Source organism: Brienomyrus brachyistius, chromosome 1 (genome assembly GCF_023856365.1).
Source record: "Brienomyrus brachyistius isolate T26 chromosome 1, BBRACH_0.4, whole genome shotgun sequence".
Taxonomy (NCBI): Eukaryota; Metazoa; Chordata; class Actinopteri; order Osteoglossiformes; family Mormyridae; genus Brienomyrus; species Brienomyrus brachyistius.
Genome location: NC_064533.1, coordinates 573,635 through 592,047, shown reverse-complemented (window position 1 = coordinate 592,047; position 18,413 = coordinate 573,635). Strand labels below are relative to the sequence as shown.

General features: G+C 50.9%; 1 protein-coding gene across 4 annotated transcripts; it reads left to right on the top strand.

The window, feature by feature from the left end:
- Nucleotides 1-185: 185 nt before the first annotated feature.
- LOC125733479 (nuclear respiratory factor 1) lies at nt 186-17,075 on the top strand. 4 transcript variants are annotated; one of them, XM_049006049.1, is made up of 11 exons: nt 186-480; nt 4,373-4,626; nt 5,021-5,135; nt 5,316-5,442; nt 5,753-5,893; nt 7,844-8,002; nt 8,629-8,841; nt 9,135-9,236; nt 10,542-10,696; nt 12,324-12,448; nt 14,953-17,075. In XM_049006049.1, exons 2-11 carry the CDS (start codon nt 4,416-4,418, stop codon nt 15,111-15,113), a joined length of 1,509 nt encoding a protein of 502 aa, XP_048862006.1. In that variant the 5' UTR covers nt 186-480; nt 4,373-4,415; the 3' UTR covers nt 15,114-17,075. The 4 variants fall into 4 exon arrangements, with proteins under 4 accessions (XP_048862006.1, XP_048862005.1, XP_048862003.1 ...); XM_049006048.1 differs by having other exon boundaries at nt 9,126-9,236; XM_049006046.1 differs by having other exon boundaries at nt 9,114-9,236.
- The last annotated feature ends 1,338 nt before the right edge of the window (nt 17,076-18,413 follow it).

The following is an 18,413-nucleotide window of genomic DNA, read 5'->3' as shown; positions in this document are numbered from 1 at the left end:
GACTATTTGTTTTATAAACCCTTATAATATCTACTGAGATGCATCCAAAATATTTATATAAGTTATATCAATATTTTGGATGCATCTCAGTAGATACTGTGATACAGTATTTCTCCTTGTGAGACCCGATCATAAGCTGCTTTGATGCTCCCTTAGGTTCAGGCACACAGACATACATGCACCTTCACATGAAAGACACTGACTGGAGTTACGCGGCTACAGAACAGAATTAAACTGGCGTCCCATCGTCGCCCACCGACAGGCTGTTTCACCCCCGAAATGCCACGGCCAGCTCTCCCCCGCCGCCTTCCCTCCCCAGCATGGCGCCCGTGTCCATGACGGCCGCTCCGTGACGTGTCGAAGCCCCGGGTCCCCGGCTGCGACGCGCCGCTTCGCCGCTGCTCTTTGTCCTGCATTAGCGCTCAGATATCCAGCCCCGCAGCGCACGGCGCAGGCCCGGAGCAGCGCAGCCGCTCTGAGGTTAGTGCCCTACCGCGCAATCTCCAGCTATTTCAGCCCCGGCGCAGCCGCAGCAAAGAACCCGGCAACGGCTGTTCCGTGGAGGGACGGGGGGCCCGCGCCGACGCGGAACGATATCGGGGGTTTCGCCGATTACGGGGCGCCGTTTTGCGAGCGGACTCGGGTTAAAGCTCCGATAAAGGAGGAAGAAGCATGAGGGCAGGCAGGCCGCGCCGGGCCCGCGACTGCTGCCGCCGTACGGCGCCTTGCAGGGCGGTGCTGCGGTCGCTCGCATCCCTTCGGATATACTTGCGACTAACGGCGATAGCGTCACGGCGTTTTATTAATGGGGTCACGTCAGAAATAATTCGATGTGCGTTTTAACACCCATAACATGCTCTTCCCGTTTTTTACATACACTGGGCGCTAAGATGTATTGCAGTGAGCCTGTTAACTACACAACCCGCTGTCTCTTTGCCTCATTAATTGCAGCTAAGGGCGCTCTGTAATTCCTTAGTTTTATTAATACTTTTAGGTTGAATATTGGCCGTAATAGAAGTGGCGTTTGCAACGCCGGCTCTCTGGGAGCCACTTAAGGATGCGACCAGCAACTGGTCCCCTGCTGCCGCCCGCAGCCTTACCGGGGATGACAGCGCTTCCGCCGGCCTCTTCGCTTCCGATCGTGAAGGAAAAAAGCTTAATTTGGGGTTGCGATCTGCGGGAGGCTGCGGGCTGGCATCTGGAAACTCGAAGAACCGGATGTAAGCGGTTGGTTTCGGAGTGAGGCGCCCCTCCGTTCGGTGGCCGCTGGTCGAGGAAGCGCGCCTGGGCTGGGAAGGTCAGATAAGCGGAGATTTGGTGCGGCAGGCCGGGTGTCGGCGGCCTATAAAGTTTTAAGGAGCCTCGGTGCTGATCTGTACTTCGGTTCCAGTGTTAGCGACACGAAATTATTATAATTAATGCTTTCATTTGATGAATCTAACGACCTGCCAGGAGCTTTAACCCATCAAAACATTGGTTAGCCAGACAAAAAGCTCAGTTAATTATCTATCCCACTGTGAACTGTAATTAATTGGAATTATAAAAATCGTGAGTTTCCACCTATGCAGGCATGATATGCACTTACTGGCCACTTTATTACTTGCTAGTACTGGGTTGGACCCACTTTTGACTTCAGAACTGCCTTAGTTCTTCATGGCATAGATTCAGCAATGTGCTTGAAACATTCCTTAGAAACTGGTCCATGTTGACATGACCAAACATCAGCATCCCCTGACAGCATCACAAAGTTACTGCATATTTGTCAGCTGCACCTTCATGATGCGAATCTCCCGTCCACCACATGCCTTAGGTGCTCTTTTTGACTAATATCTGGTGATTGTGGAGGCCATTTGACTACAGGGAACTCATTGTCATGTTCAAGAAACCAGTCTGAGATGATGTGAGCTTTATGACAGGGTGTGTTATCCTGCTGGAAGTAGCTATTAGAAGCTGGGTACGTTGTGGTCTTAAAGGGATGGACGCAGTCAGCGACAATACTCAGGTAGACTGACATTTCAACGATGCTCAGTTGGTACTAAGGGGCCCAAAGTGTGCCAAGAAAATATCTCCCACACCATTACATCACTGTCACTAGCCAGGATTGTTGAGACAATGCATGATGCATCCATGTTTTCATGACGCTTACGGCAAATTCTGACCTTACCATCTGAATGTCGCAGCAGAAATCAAGACTTCTCTGACCAGGCAACGTTCTTCCAATCTCCCATTGTCCAGTTTGGTGAGCCTATGCCGAATGTATCCTCAACTTCCTTTTCTTAGCTGACAGGAGTGGCACCCAGTGTGATCTTCTGCTACTGGAGCCCATCTGCTTCAAGGTTGGACATGTTGTGTGTTCAGAGATGCTCTTCTGCATACCTTGGTTGTAGCATTTTGCTCAGAGAGCAGCTCATTGAACATAAGAAATTTAGAAACGAGAGGAGGCCATTCAGCCCATCAAGCTTGTTTGGGGAAAACTTAATAGCTCAGAGTTGTTAAATCTTATCTAGCTCCGATTTAAAGGAACCCAGGGTTTTAGCTTGTGCTACCCTGGCAGGAAGACTATTCCACTGCATGTTTTTCTTCCAGCCCATTCTCTGTAAACCCTAGTGATGGATGTGCATGAAAATCCCAGTAGATCACCAGTTTCTGCAATATTTATACCAGCCTATCTGGCTGATGGCAGAGTGGTGGCTCTGAGGCTAGGGAGCTGTGATAGCAAATGGAAGGTTGTTGGTTCGAATCCCCTGAATGCTCAGAGTGATTCTACTCTGTTGGGTCCATGAGCAAGGCCATTAACCTGCACTTGCTTCATCCTGGGTATGATGTTAATCTACATCCAGCCCTATGAGGAGGTCCTCCAACTTACAGGGAAAAACTTGGGGGTTGGTGGCAGGATTGGCACTCTAACCATTGGAAATTTACTACACGGCTGCACTCAAGTTCTCATCCCTGTGGTGGTTCGTCATGTAGTGGGTGCGGCAACACACTGTGATCAGTGCACGGCTCCTTACGCACTGTGATCAGTGCACGGCTCCTTACGCACTGTGATCAGTGCACGGCTCCTTACGCACTGTGATCAGTGCACGGCTCCTTACGCACTGTGATCAGTGCACGGCTCCTTACGCACTGTGATCAGTGCACGCTCCTTACGCACTGTGATCAGTGCACGCTCCTTACGCACTGTGATCAGTGCACGGCTCCTTACGCACTGTGATCAGTGCACGGCTCTTTACACACTGTATCAGTGCATGCTCCTTTTCTGTCTGACACCAACACTCATCCCACATACAAAGTTACTTAAATCATCTTTCTTCCCCATTTTTGTGGATATTGTGAAGATTAACTTAAGCTCCTGATGTGTATCTGCATGATTTTATTCTTTGTGCTGCCTAACATATGATTGGCTGATTAGATATTTGTTTCTACAAGCAGTTGTACATCCAACCATCCAATTTCCAAACCGCTTATCCTACTGGGTCGCGGGTGATCCGGAGCCTATCCCGGAAGCAATGGGCACGAGGCAGAGCAGTTGTACAGGCGTACCTAATACCGTGGCCAGGGAGTATACGTAAAGAGCTGCTTCACTGTAATATGGCATAGGATCAATGGATTTTGTACTTTAAACATCTTTGTAAGCACTTAAATATATTTGTGCTGTTGGTGATAAATAAAGGAAAAAAAATTGAGTTTTATAATGTCTTTATGTCTCATAATTTGCTGGCATCACAAACAATTTTGGTGTATTCCGATGCAAAGGTCTGTTAAATCTTATCAAACAAAGCACACGTGAGAAGCTGTGGTGAGCTGTCAGTGACGCACACGAAAGCAGACTGAAATTTAAAGTGGCTGCAGAACTAGAAATGCAAGGTCAACCATTTTAGAAAAAATACCACCATGACCCTCAGCTGGAGAAGTGGTTTGCAGATGCCTGGAGGATAGCTGATGGTTTCATTTAATAAGTTATTTGTCAGGTTCACTATACACACAGGAAGGAACGTGAGTGTATCCTGCAGTGTCTCCACCTTAAGATGTAACTTCTGCACAATCACAGCAAAAGCAAAGGAAAACAGTGCAGTACCTTCATGAAACAAAGCAGTACATTTTAGAAACTGATTAGCCCTTTGGTTGTAATGGACCAGTCTGCTCCAAAGACATCCAGTCTCTCATCTGTTGTTCATGTCTTGTAGTTTGGCTGGGACCAAACCGATAACCATGGCTCAGCCATTTGATGTAATCTGTAATGGAGACTTATGGGCCAGAAGTGTAACGTTTAGCTGCTATACACAAAACATGCTAATGTGCACCACTGAGAATTCCCCGGAGGTATTTAGAGTGTTGTACCTCTCCCTGTAGCTATAATGTGTGTTTCCAGCTCCCTGCCCTTCCAGCTGATCCAGGTGAGCGCCGGATAGGCCATGGAGGAGCATCAGACAGACATGAGCACCATCGAGGCGCATGCTGTGGCCGGCCAGGTGCAGCAGGTCCACGTGGCCACCTACACAGAGCACAGCATGCTGAGCGCTGATGAGGACTCGCCCTCCTCACCCGAAGATGACACCTACGATGACTCAGACATCCTCAACTCCACTGGGGCAGATGAGGTCACAGCCCACCTGGCTGCTGCTGGTGAGGTGCTCTTGTGCTTGTAGTGATGGACATGTCCACAAGATGGAGCCCTTACACCACAAACGTCTAAAAAAGCTTGAGTAACCGTGACACTCACCAAAAAATTGTTCCAAGATACACAAAGGATCCTTGAGAATTTTTTTATTTCAGGGAACATATATAGCTTGGTTATAGGGTTATAACATGCAAAATCAATGTTTAATCATCAGACAGCACCTTCTTAGCGCGATGGAGTAGATTCTTTGGCCTTGCTGGCAGAATATTCTCTTATGGCCAAAAGCGAGGAGGAAAAACTGCCAGCCCAGAATATTTTTATCCCGCCCACGTGATGTGTGGCCCTGGTGCATCTCTTGGGGTTTGCATGAGGCTCCCTCTGCCCTTCTTTTCCCTGTAGGCCCAGTGGGAATGGCGGCAGCGGCTGCTGTGGCGACGGGGAAGAAGCGCAAACGGCCGCACATCTTCGAATCCAACCCCTCCATCCGAAAACGGCAGCAGACGCGATTGCTCAGGTGAGCGCCGCCCTAGGGGTTCTGATCTGCCTCTGCACCCAGCACGGGTACGCATCGCAGCATCGCAGCAGGAGTCCTCAGGGGGCCACCCTGGCCACCCACCTTCCTTGTGACCGCAAACCCCAGAGAAGCCGAGCTCTCGTGTGCTGGTCACTGAGCATGAGCTGTTTGCCTCCCCAGGAAGCTGCGGGCCACGCTGGATGAGTACACCACTCGCGTGGGCCAGCAAGCCATCGTGCTCTGCATCTCGCCCTCCAAGCCCAACGCCGTCTTTAAGGTGTTCGGGGCAGCACCACTGGAGAATGTGGTACATCCCAGCCGCCTGCCACTCTCACCTATTCTTCCCTGCCTGCGTGTATTGCCTTTATTTGTATTGTATCTTAGCACATAAAACTATTCATAATTGCTAGACAGCACTTTGTAGAGCAGGTTGTTTGAAATAACTTTGTTTCCACCGTAGTTGAAAAGGAGCTTAATGAATTATTTTAAAATGATATCAGTATTTTTCATCTGGGCAGCGATATGATGATGATGATGATGATGATGATGATGACATTCAGGTATCCATCAGTAAAGCCAGTCACAAACAGAAGTGGTTTTTCTGCTGCCCCCTGCAGGTGAGAAAGTACAAGAGCATGATTCTGGAGGACCTTGAGAATGCACTGGCCGAGCATGCTCCCCCAGCCCCCGAGCTGAGCTCTGAGCTGCCGCCACTGACCATCGACGGCATTCCTGTCTCTGTTGACAAGATGACCCAGGTTAGGCTAGGCAGCTGCTAGGCAGCTGCTAGGCACCAGGGGGCACTATTTCTATTGCTCGTCAGATTAGTTCCTAACCTGATTTACTGCCTGTCCTGATTGATGATTCCATTTACTGCCTGTCTTTTTGGTATATCTCTGATGTATCTTCGACTGAAGGATATTGTATAATATGTATATATACCCATATGCAATGTGTTTATCTTTAAAATATGCTAAACTCGTCACATGTAGTGGCTGATGGCATTTTATTGGACATGGCTTTATTGGTGTTCCTTCGTGAACCATTCGGCTCCCAGTTGACTTCTCCCAGCACTGGTTTGTTTACTCAGATCAGTGTAAATATCCCCCCACCACCACACTGGTCCTTTAGAGAAGCAACTCAGCAAAAGCGGTGCTGATAGGGTGGGGGCAGGGCTGAAAGGCAGCTGGCCAATGGGAGCTCTCCCTCAGACAGGTGTGAGAGCCTGTGACTTGTTTTTCAACAGACAGTACAAATACACCCCCCAGGCACACGCACAAGTCTAGCTTTGTATCGTGCCAGTCCTAGTACCGCAACACACCTAATCAGAGAGCGGCAGGTGAACAGCGGCCTGTTGGGAGGGGGGTGGGGAGGTGGGCTGCAATTAGCCAGCCCTCTCAGCTCTCATAGCTGATTGGATCCCAGGAGGATTAGCGTGGAGGCTGACTTGTGCTCCCAGACACACATGGCCCCGTAATTCCACTTCCCCTGTAATTAAGCCATGTACCAAACACACACTGCAGCCTGAGCGCTAGCTGAGGTGGAGCAATTGAGGAGTTGGCTGGCCATGAGAGGGGCCTGTTAAGACTGTTTTTAGCAGCCTGAACTTCTCTTTCCTTCCACCTGTGACTCATAGGGGGTGAAGGGAGTGGCCATGGTCACGCTCAAGGTGACTGATGAGCTGTGTCTGTGTCTGAGCCTGGCTGATAGGTTAGAAGGAAGGCAGGTGTTAGAGACAGACAGACTAGGAAGCAGACAGACAGACTGGTAAGGAATAAGGCAGATGGACAGGTTGAGAGGAAGACTGACAAGCTGGGAGGCACACAGGCTGTAAGGGAGGCAGACAGACTGATAGGCAGACACGCTAGAAAGAAGATAAGGCAGACAGGCAGGTAGGCTGGTAGGGAGGCAGACAGACAGGCTCAGTGGCCAACAGACAGGTAGACAAGCTGGAAGGGAATCAGACAGACTGGCAGGGAGGCAGGCAGACAGATAAGCAGACATGCAGGTAGACAGACAGACAGGCTGGCAAGGAGGTGAGCATGCTACTTTTGGCATTCATTCTTCTCTCCATGCAGCTTGATGGTGCTGGTCTTGCTCTGGCTTTACATGCAAGCGATTCATTTTCCTGGAGCTAAATTTAGCCCATGAGGTCAGGCAGCCGACGCTGCAGTCCTTCACTGTGCAACACGATCCTGGTCCAGTGGGCAGCCTAGCAGTGGCACTGAGGACTGGAGTTATACATCAGGATAGGGCATGCCTACCCTGCATCTGCAGACCGGCTATGGGGGATAATACAGTCACGGCTCTGTCCACTAGTGAGCAGTGCTTTTTCTGAAACCAGAAACCCTGTATTAGCTTAGATCACACAGTTTTACTTTGACTTAAAGACTTCATGACCTTGAATTTTCTACGCCGCGAGGCCGTTTAACAGAAATGTGGGTGTATCCAGACAGGAACGACCGGTTTGGTAAAGGGACAGGATGAGGCATCCTGTTTAAAATATCGGAGTCAGGCAGATGGACAGTCGGAGGTTTGACTTGTATTTCAATCTGTGGGGGGGGGGGTTGTCAGATGGCTAGTCTGACAGATTAAGGAAAAGCCTTCTCCAGTGGTTGGGGAGTGTGAGTTTATGGAAAGCAGTAGGGGTATATATATTGCAGTCTGATTGTGGCTTGCCCCCCCCTCTGCCCCCACCCCTCTCGCAGGCCCAGCTGCGGGCCTTCATCCCCGAGATGCTGAAGTACTCAACGGGCCGTGGGAAGCCCGGCTGGGGTAAGGAGAGCTGCAAACCTGTGTGGTGGCCAGACGACATCCCCTGGGCCAACGTGCGCAGCGACGTCAGGACCGAGGAGCAGAAGCAGAGGGTGAGGCCACTGGAGTTACCAGAGCAGTGGGGACGTCCCGCAGATAAGCTGGGTCAAGGTGTGGCTCCATCTCTAGCCCAAAAGGATTCTGGGTAATCCTGGAGCTATCTTTATAGACATGTAACTGTTGGAGGCTATGCTTGGTGCCACTGGGGGGCCAGAGTCCCCCGTCATAAACTTGGCGACCCTAACATAAACCTAGCCACCCACTCATAATAAATGTCACCCAATCAGAAGCTTGGTCACCCAATGATAAGCATGTCCACCCACCATAAGCTTGGCCACGCAATCCTAAGCTTAATCACCCAGTTACAAGCTTAGCCACCCAACATAAGCTTAGCCACACAATCAGCAATGCGAATCATAAGAAATGCCACCTAGTCATAAGAAATCCTACCCAGTCTTAAGTAATGCCAGGCGAACATTAGCCACCCAATCATAAGCTTGACCACCCAATTATAAGCTTAGCCATCCAATCAACAATGCCACCAAATCATAAGAAATGCTACCCTGCCTTAAGTCTGACCAGCCAGAGGGTGTTGTACGATTGAGGCCGTCATGGCGGCATGACACGCTTCCCTTCATGCCGCTCTCTCTGTCTCGTTTTTGGGCCCCATCCCAAGCAGGTGTCCTGGACCCAGGCACTGCGGACCATTGTGAAGAACTGCTACAAGCAGCATGGCCGGGAGGACCTGCTCTATGCCTTCGAGGACCAGCAGGCACCCCCATCCCACGTGGCACCTGCCACCGCCGTGACCCACGGCATCGCGCACCTGGTGCCCTCACAGACCGTGGTGCAGACCATCAGCAACCCGGATGGCACTGTGTCACTCATACAAGTGAGTCTCTGCAGGGGCTGGACGGGGCCTGGAGCCAGCTGACCCAGGTCTGGACCATGCTGGCGGCTTTGTGCAGAGAGGTTTGAGGTATCCCACGTTTTTTTTAGGGGGTGGGGGAATGCAGTCAACAGTCCTCAAAAAATGGATGTTCATCTGATTTTAGTCATTCACATAGCCAAGATGACTAAAATAGGTATGTACCTGAGTAATGGGGGTGTCCCCCGAGTCCCAGCACACCCAATATACACTGGTGTTTTACTCCCACCCCCCTGCTCCCCGTACTGTACTCACAGCTGGGGACTGGAGCGACGGTGGCCACCCTGGCAGATGCCTCCGAGCTGCCGGCCACCGTCACGGTGGCCCAGGTGAACTACTCCACCGTCACAGAGGGAGAGGTGAGGCCCTGCCTGATGGGGCACGTTGGAACCCAGTGGGTCTGAGTAAAGATACAGCAGTAACTCCTCACAGGAGTCTCATTCTGAATAAAGACACAGCAGTAACTCCTCACAGGAGACTCAGTTTGAATAAAGATACGACAGTAACTCCTCACAGGAGACTCAGTCTGAATAAAGATACGACAGTAACTCCTCACAGGAGTCTCAGTCTGAGTAAAGATACAGCAGTAACTCCTCACAGGAGTCTCATTCTGAATAAAGACACAGCAGTAACTCCTCACAGGAGACTCAGTTTGAATAAAGATACGACAGTAACTCCTCACAGGAGACTCAGTCTGAATAAAGATACGACAGTAACTCCTCACAGGAGTCTCAGTCTGAATAAAGATACAGCAGTAACTCCTCACAGGAGACTCAGTCTGAATAAAGATACAGCAGTAACTCCTCACAGGAGTCTCATTCTGAATAAAGATACAGCAGTAACTCCTCACAGGAGTCTCATTCTGAATAAAGACACAGCAGTAACTCCTCACAGGAGACTCAGTTTGAATAAAGATACGACAGTAACTCCTCACAGGAGACTCAGTCTGAATAAAGATACGACAGTAACTCCTCACAGGAGTCTCAGTCTGAATAAAGATACAGCAGTAACTCCTCACAGGAGACTCAGTCTGAATAAAGATACAGCAGTAACTCCTCACAGGAGTCTCAGTCTGAATAAAGATACAGCAGTAACTCCTCACAGGAGTCTCATTCTGAATAAAGATACAGCAGTAACTCCTCACAGGAGACTCAGTCTGAATAAAGATACAGCAGTAACTCCTCACAGGAGACTCAGTTTGAATAAAGATACGACAGTAACTCCTCACAGGAGACTCAGTCTGAATAAAGATACAGCAGTAACTCCTCACAGGAGTCTCAGTCTGAATAAAGATACCACAGTAACTCCTCACAGGAGTCTCATTCTGAATAAAGATACAGCAGTAACTCCTCACAGGAGACTCAGTCTGAATAAAGATACGGCAGTAACTCCTCACAGGAGTCTCATTCTGAATAAAGATACGACAGTAACTCCTCACAGGAGACTCAGTCTGAATAAAGATACAGCAGTAACTCCTCACAGGAGTCTCAGTCTGAATAAAGATACGGCAGTAATCCCTCACATTGAGTCTCAGTCTGAGTGGTAGTTAAGGCAGTAACCCCATACAACGAGTCTCAATCCGAGTTAAAATACGGCAAGAACCCTTCATGGCGAATCTCAGTTTGGTTCCAGACGTTTATCTTCCTTTGTGCCTCTTTCCCCAGGAACAGAACTGGGCGACGCTGCAGGGCGGTGAGATGACCATCCAGAGCACGCAGGCTTCCGAAGCCACGCAGGCCGTGGCGTCCCTTGCAGAGGCTGCGGTGGCGGCGTCGCAGGAGATGCAACAGGGGGCCACCGTAACCATGGCACTCAACAGGTACACCCAGGGCACAGGGGACAGCAGCAGGTGTCTGCAAGGGGGTTGCAGTGAAGTCACGCTATGCAGTTTAGGCCTGAGTGTACAAGTGCTGCTCTGCATGACACTTGCTTGTTTGGGGATTCACAGAAGGATTGAAGATAAAGCTAGTAAAGTCATAGGTTAATTAATCTGGACTTCTCCACCCACCCAGTTATATGAAATGTCGGCTGATGGGCAGGAATAAGACGTGCAGAGACAGAAATCCCACCACCATCTTGATTCACACAGGCATATTTTTGCTCCTGGACTGTTTCTGGGCCAATATCCAGAGTTTCCCTGTCACGTTTCCTGGCAATGGCCCAGGCTTGGAAAGGACCCCAGGGGCTTGTTACCTTAGCTCACCTGTGGTTGCTGCCCCCCTCCCCGTGTTTATCACAGGTGAGCCCTTCTGAGCGCCCCCACGCTCACTTCCTGTTCTTTGTCCAAGCCGGAGATATGAGGATCTCCCAGCTGACAGACGCTGTTGGGATCCCCCGGGACTGGTGATCGCAGATAGTGGGAAACAGACTGTAAAGGCAGCATGTTTGTTAATGACCTTACCTGGATTCTTCCAGAAGGTCTGCAGATACCCTGTGCCGTGCTCACAAATCTCCAGTAGTATTAAGTTTCCAGAGCCGTCGACTGACAGTGTGGGCGGGGGGGCCTGGGGGTGGCGTTCAGGCAGCTGGCGAGTAGCTTTACAATGAGGCTTCTCATAATGAGCCCCCCTCATTTTGAAATTTGCACTAAAGGCCCAGTTCTTTGTGGCTGGAAGCTTTGGGAGCCCCTCCTGGGTGGGTGTTGTCTCCCGTTTGCACGCGTGATGTAGAGCAGCACTGCCCCCCCCCCCCATTACCAAAGGTCTGTCTCCATTGGGTGAGAGTGGGAGCCTCCAGGTGTCGCTAGTACAGCAGTAGCATATATCATGGCGGCTTGTGACAGGCTTAAGTTATTATTTCAGGTCATGCTCATTCCCTTTTGGTGGTGGTCATTCGAACAGTACCCCCCCCCCCACACACACACACACACATAGTATCCGCTTCTGTTTCAGTGGGAATTCAGGAAGCCCCTCCCCCACATCCCAGGCTCTGTGACAGAAATTGAGCCCATCCAGCGTGTACAGGCCTAAAAATATGCAGCCAGGCAGATTATGGTAATCCCAGCACTGAGCTGACAGCAGGAACTGCATTAATGCCCCCCCAACCCCACCTGTGCGTGTTGCATCAGAGCGGGGGCTTCGCCGCAATATTGCACCTTTGCTGTTTTTGTCTTTATTGTTGCATTTTAAATGGAGAGGGGAAAATGTTTTTACTCAATGATTTATTTCTGGCTTGTTGGTTTGAGTGATTAGTGTTTTTACATCGATGAACAGCTTTTTCTTTACTTGAAAAATCATATTACAGGGACAGCAGCTCCCTAAACAAATGTTGTGTGACTTTTTAAATATTATTTTTGTTGGTTTCTCTGGAAGGGCTTCAAATCATGCATGTAAGTGAGTGTTAATAGGAAATCCCTGGTGTGTGTCAGTAGACACGCATGTGCCTGCCTAGCTGCCTGAGTGTATTTGCGTGTCGCTGGTACATGACCCCCCTCCCTGTCTTGGCAGTGAGGCTGCCGCCCATGCCGTAGCCACGCTAGCAGAGGCCACCCTGCAGGGTGGGGGGCAGATCGTCCTTGCGGGAGAGACGGCAGCCGCTGTTGGGGCCTTGACCGGGGTGCAAGACGCCAGTGGTGAGTGCAACACACCTAAGTCTCACTCTCCCTGCCCAACCTCACTTACCTACCTCTCCCTGTCTCTGTCACACACGCTTGCCTCTCCCTGTCTCTGTTTTACTCTACAGCCCCTACTTTCCCTGTTTTACTCTACAACCTCTACCTGTCCCTGTTTTACTCTCCTGCCTCTGTTCCTGTCTCGCTCTCCTGCCTCTCCTTGTCCCTCTCACTCTCCTGCCTCGTCCTGCCCTGTCTCAGTCTCCTGCCTCCCCATGTCTGTCTCACTCTCCTACCTTCTCCTGCCCTGTCTCGCTCTCCTGCCTCTCCATGTCTGTCTCACTCTCCTGCCTCATCCTGCCCTGTCTCAGTCTCCTGCCTCCCCATGTCTGTCTCACTCTCCTACCTTCTCCTGCCCTGTCTCGCTCTCCTGCCTCTCCATGTCTGTCTCACTCTCCTGCCTCATCCTGCCCTGTCTCAGTCTCCTGCCTCCCCATGTCTGTCTCTCTCCTACCTCCTCCTGCCCTGTCTCGCTCTCCTGCCTCTCCATGTCTGTCTCACTCTCCTGCCTCATCCTGCCCTGTATCAGTCTCCTGCCTCTCCTTGTCCCACTCTCACTCTCCTGCCTCCTCCTGCCCTGTCTCACTCTCCTGCCTCTCCATGTCTGTCTCACTTTCCTGCCTCATCCTGCCCTGTATCACTCTCCTGCCTCTCCTTGTCCCTCTCTCACTCTCCTGCCTCATCCTGCCCTGTATCACTCTCCTGCCTCTCCTTGTCTCTTTCTCACTCTCCTGCCTCGTCCTGCCCTGTCTCACTCTCCTGCCTCTCCATGTCTGTCTCACTCTCCTGCCTCGTCCTGCCCTGTCTCACTCTCCTGCTTCTCCTTGTCCCTCTCTCACTCTCCTGCCTCTCCATGTCTGTCTCACTCTCCTGCCTCATCCTGCCCTGTATCACTCTCCTGCCTCTCCTTGTCCCTCTCTCACTCTCCTGGCTTTCATCACTGTTCCCAAAGCACAGTCTATAGGCAGCCTTCGCTGTCAGCTGTCTGTCCCTACTCTTAACCCCTAACCCTAGAGAAGCCCTCCAATCGTGCTGTGGAGGTATGTTTATGTGACTTCAACGTCCTTTGCAATATTATTCAGTAGGGAGGGGTCCCTCTTGCCTTTCCCACCCCCCCCTGTTAACGAGACGAGGTTCATTGGGGGGCAGGCTGCTTCATGCTAATCCCCCAGGGCTCCTTCAGAACAGATGGTATGTGTGTATCTCCGTGTATATGTATATGTGTTTTATTGTGTGCACGCTATATGCAGGCCCCCCAGCAGGTCACCACAACCCAGCCCTGCCTCCCATTCAGGCACAGAGAACGCCATCACTTACTTTCCCCTGGGGTGCTGTTTCTGGCCCATTCCCAAGGGAGGCCAGGCGAGCGACCCAGTCCGGCCCATCATGAGGCAGTATGCTCCTCACTTGGCCAGCTGTTGGAGTCGCCCCAGGGCCTTGTGCATACTGAGAGTCTGATGAGCAGCCCTTCCGTCAATGTGCATGAGGTCCCCCCCATGTAGGTCTCAGGCAGTACTGGTCGCACCTCGGGGGGGGCAGCGCTGGCGCATTGCTAAGTCAGCGTCCACTCAGATGGTGGCGTTCTAGGTGGTGACCTATGTTGCCTAATGGGTTGACTGGCACTGGGCCAGCGAACATGAGCGCCCTCTGGGGCACTAAGTGTCTACCACCCCCACCCCAGAAGGTAGTGTGAGGGGCGCAGTCTGGATCTGAGCAGGCAACATCTCAATGTCACCAGAGGACAAGGTCACGGGGTGCAGAGAGCCACTTCACCCCGTCGATGGGCCTCAGGCCAGACTGCCCAATCACTCGGGCCTGATTAGGGGAAGCAGCTGCACTTGGGGGCCCAGCGCAGGGTAGCCCACAGAGGGCGCGCCGGGAGAAGTACCCCTCACGTTAAAATAGGCCTGCCATTACTTTGCAGTGATTTCGGGAATCCCAGGTGCCTGAAGGGTTTATGCATGAGGGTAGTGGGGTGGGGTGAGATGGAGTGGGGGCAGTGGGGGTGGACCAGGGGGGTGGGTGCTCCATATGCCACTATGGGATAATCCCTGTTTGGCTGCTTATGCTATTAAGGGGTCACCCTGCACCACTCCACACACACACACGGATGTAGGACAAGCCGCTATACACCATAAGTGAGACCGTAAACACAGCCTGTTCACATTTTTCTTTGACTTAGTCTTTATCTAATTTAGGTTGGACTAGTGTTTCCCAACACAGTTCTCTGGGCCCCCAGATGGTCCAAATTTTTGCTTCCTCCAAGCCCTCTGTCAATCAAGTACCGAATACCTGGTACACGTGTGTTGGGAGCTAGGAGGGAGCAAAAATGTGGGCCGTCTGGGGGTCCCTGGCTTGGGAAACACTGGATCAGACAGTGCAGTCATACTGAACTGCATTGTCCAGTGAGTGTGTTGTCTAGTTGTGTATGACTGTCTCACATATTCCTCTCCCTGTCTCCTCAGGTCTCGTCCAGATTCCTGTCAGCATGTACCAGACCGTAGTCACCAGCCTTGCCCAGGGCAGCCGGCCCATGCAGGTCGCCATGGCACCTGTCACCACGCGCATAGACAACACCGTCACTCTGGACGGGCAGGCCGTGGAGGTCGTCACCCTGGAACAGTAACTTGTGGCACTTCCTTGTCGGCAATTGTACAGTATAAAATTGATAATTCACTGTTGGGGCGTATCGACTCAACAAGGCATTTTGTTTACTATTTATAGTTGTGTTTCGTTCTGTTTTGGAGTCAGAGTTTTGGAAACGTGGCTCTATATTTCGAAGAAGTCATGGAGGCATTGTATTTATTTCTTATATGTTTTCACCTTTTTTAATAAACCAAAAAATGTGAGGATGGGACAGAGACTTTAAATATGCATCAGTGATCACAGACAAGATAAATGCAGATTTCCAGAGGGACCAAATCATGGCAGGTTCTCCGTTGCCCGCTTTTCATCTGTGTTAGAGCTTGGTGCCCTGGGCCTGTTTATTAAACCAAACATCCAGCACAGAAAGCTTTAAAGAGCTTTAAATAGGCGGCAGAATTAGTAAATGAGTTAAAATGATCATGGTGACCTTCGCTCCTTCTGCTCCTTCCGGATTCATCTCAGCCCACCCCTGTGTGATTCGGGGTTCCCTCATTCAGGGGCTGAGGTGTACCCAGGGCCGGGGGGGGGGGGCTCACAGCTGTTTATTTTACTGTTTTTTCCTCTACATCATTATCAGGAGTGCTTCCATTTGGACTGACACAGGAAATTATGCTTCCGAGATGCCACCATAGCCATTGTCACCAGGGCGACAGCGGAGGAGGAGGGCATAGGTATGGCCTGCCAGGTGTGAGGGGGGCCTAACCCTATCCCCAGCCCCAACCCGCACCCCCTTCAAGCACTCTGGGGGCGTAAACCCAGCCCCAACCCTCACCCCCTTCAAGCACTCTGGGGGCGTAAACCCAGCCCCAACCCGCACCCCCTTCAAGCACTCTGGGGGCGTAAACCCAGCCCCAACCCGCACCCCCTTCAAGCACTCTGGGGGCGTAAACCCAGCCCCAACCCGCACCCCCTTAAAGCACTCTGGGGGCGTAACCCCAGCCCCAACCCGCACCCCCTTCAAGCACTCTGGGGGCGTAAACCCAGCCCCAACCCGCACCCCCTTCAAGCACTCTGGGGGCGTAAACCCAGCCCCAACCCGCACCCCCTTTAAGCACTCTGGGGGCGTAAACCCAGCCCCAACCCGCACCCCCTTCAAGCACTCTGGGGGCGTAAACCCAGCCCCAACCCGCACCCCCTTCAAGCACTCTGGGGGCGTAAACCCAGCCCCAACCCGCACCCCCTTCAAGCACTCTGGGGGCGTAAACCCAGCCCCAACCCGCACCCCCTTAAAGCACTCTGGGGGCGTAACCCCAGCCCCAACCCGCACCCCCTTCAAGCACTCTGGGGGCATAACCCCAGCCCCAACCCCACCCCCTTAAAGCACTCTGGGGGCGTAAACCCAGCCCCAACCCGCACCCCCTTCAAGCACACTGGGGGCGTAATCCCCGGCCCAACCAGCACTCCCTTAAAGCACGCTGGGGGTGTAACCCCAGCCCCAACCCGCACCCCCTTCAAGCACTCTGGGGGCGCACTCTGAGTGTTCCCAAGGTGAGCATTGACCTGTATGCTTGTACATGTGTGTCTGAGGTACATCCAAGGTTGGACTGACACAACTAACCTGGGCTCTACCTTGGGACCCCAAATGGTTTTTTTATGGTTGTTACAAAAGCATGTTATGCTGTAGGCGGGGCCGCACCCCCTGAATGCAGCCCTGGCTGTGTTTGTGTGACCCGGTAGCTGCCACCTACACATATGCACACTTTATTCCCTGCTGCTGCTAAAGGACAGTACCAGTCTCTCCTGCCTTCTGGCTGGAGCGTTTTCTATGCCAATCAATAGCTTTTCCTGCCTTCAAAATTTCATGATATTGAGGTTGAAGTCTGTTTTTATTTTTATTTTTTTTGACAATTGCCAAATAACTTTGTCCTTTTAGAAACTCTTCAGCAGTGTATTATGTCCTATTATACTATGGAAATGCTATTAAAATTCTTTTTCAAATGGACATTATGTATATGTGGTTTATTTTGGCTAACAGGAATGAAAATCACAAATACAGCAAATAATTTTTATCTATCCATCCATCCAAATATCCATCCATCCATTATCTTCCGCTTATCCGAGGTTGGGTCGTGGGGGCAGCAGTCAGCAGGGAAACCCAGACTTCCCTCTCCCCGGCCACTTCATGTAGCTCCTCTGGGGGAATCCCGAGGCGTTCCCAGCCCAGCCGAGAGACATAGTCCCTCCAGTGTGTCCTGGGTCTTCCCCGGGGTCTCCTCCCAGTGGGACATGCCCGGATCACCTCACCAGGGAGGCATCCAGGAGGCATCCTGACCAGATGCCCGAGCCACCTCATCTGGCTCCTCTCAATGTAGAGGAGCAGTGGCTCTACTCCAAGTCCCTCCCGAATGACTGAGCTCCTCACCCTATCGCTAAGGGAGAGCCCAGCCACCCTGCGGAGGAAACCCATTTCAGCCGCTTGCACTCGCGATCTTGTTCTTTTGGTCACTACCCATAGCTCGTGACCATAGGTGAGGGTAGGAACGTAGATCGACTGGTAAATCGAGAGCTTTGCCTTTTGGCTCAGCTCTTTCTTCATTTACATTTACATTTACAGTATTTGGCAGACGCCCTTAACCAGAGAGACTTACATAAGACGCTGCAATGAATTTTTCCGATACTAGCTCAATAAGGACCCAAGCTATGAATACCATCTATCTGAACACTCTGTTGAGAAAGTGCAACAAATTTTTATTTTTTTTTTTCTTCTTTTTTGTACACATACACACGGAAAAGGGCATTGGTCTTCACCATGACAGACCGATGCAGCGCCCACATCACTGCTGATGCCACACCGATCCGCCTGTCGATCTCCCGTTCCATCGTCCCCTCACTCGTAAACAAGACACCGAGGTATTTAACTCTCTGAGGTCTAGGGGTAAGGAACACACTTTCACTGACTGGGGCATGGTCACACATTTCATTCAATATCATAAACTTAATTCATGGCAAATAAATTATTTATTTATTTGTTTTGGCATTAAACATCTTAATCTTAGTGTACTTTGTAAATATGTCAGATTTATGTGAAGTTTGTAATTTGACATCAAAGTATAGACATTGCAAAATACAGTTTGGAACACTTGCAGAAACATTATAAAAGTACATAGTAATCAATGGTGGAAGTTTGTTTTGATCCCAGATATCTGTAGTCTTGGCTACATGAAGATGCCTAAATGGTGTAGTTGCAACATTCAGTTGGATAAATAAATAAGAAAAACTCATGTCACTATTTCTGGCTCCTTCCATTGAATATGTAGCAGCTTTCATGTGTATGAATGAG

Excerpts from the sequence above, each read along its gene's own strand:
- LOC125733479 (XM_049006046.1), top strand. The coding sequence starts at position 4,416 with ATGGAGGAGCATCAGACAGACATGAGCACCATCGAGGCGCATGCTGTG. Across the intron at positions 4,627-5,020 it reads AGCCCACCTGGCTGCTGCTG|GCCCAGTGGGAATGGCGGCA; the intron begins GTGAGGTGCTCT and ends TTTTCCCTGTAG. Across the intron at positions 5,443-5,752 it reads CAGCACCACTGGAGAATGTG|GTGAGAAAGTACAAGAGCAT; the intron begins GTACATCCCAGC and ends TGCCCCCTGCAG.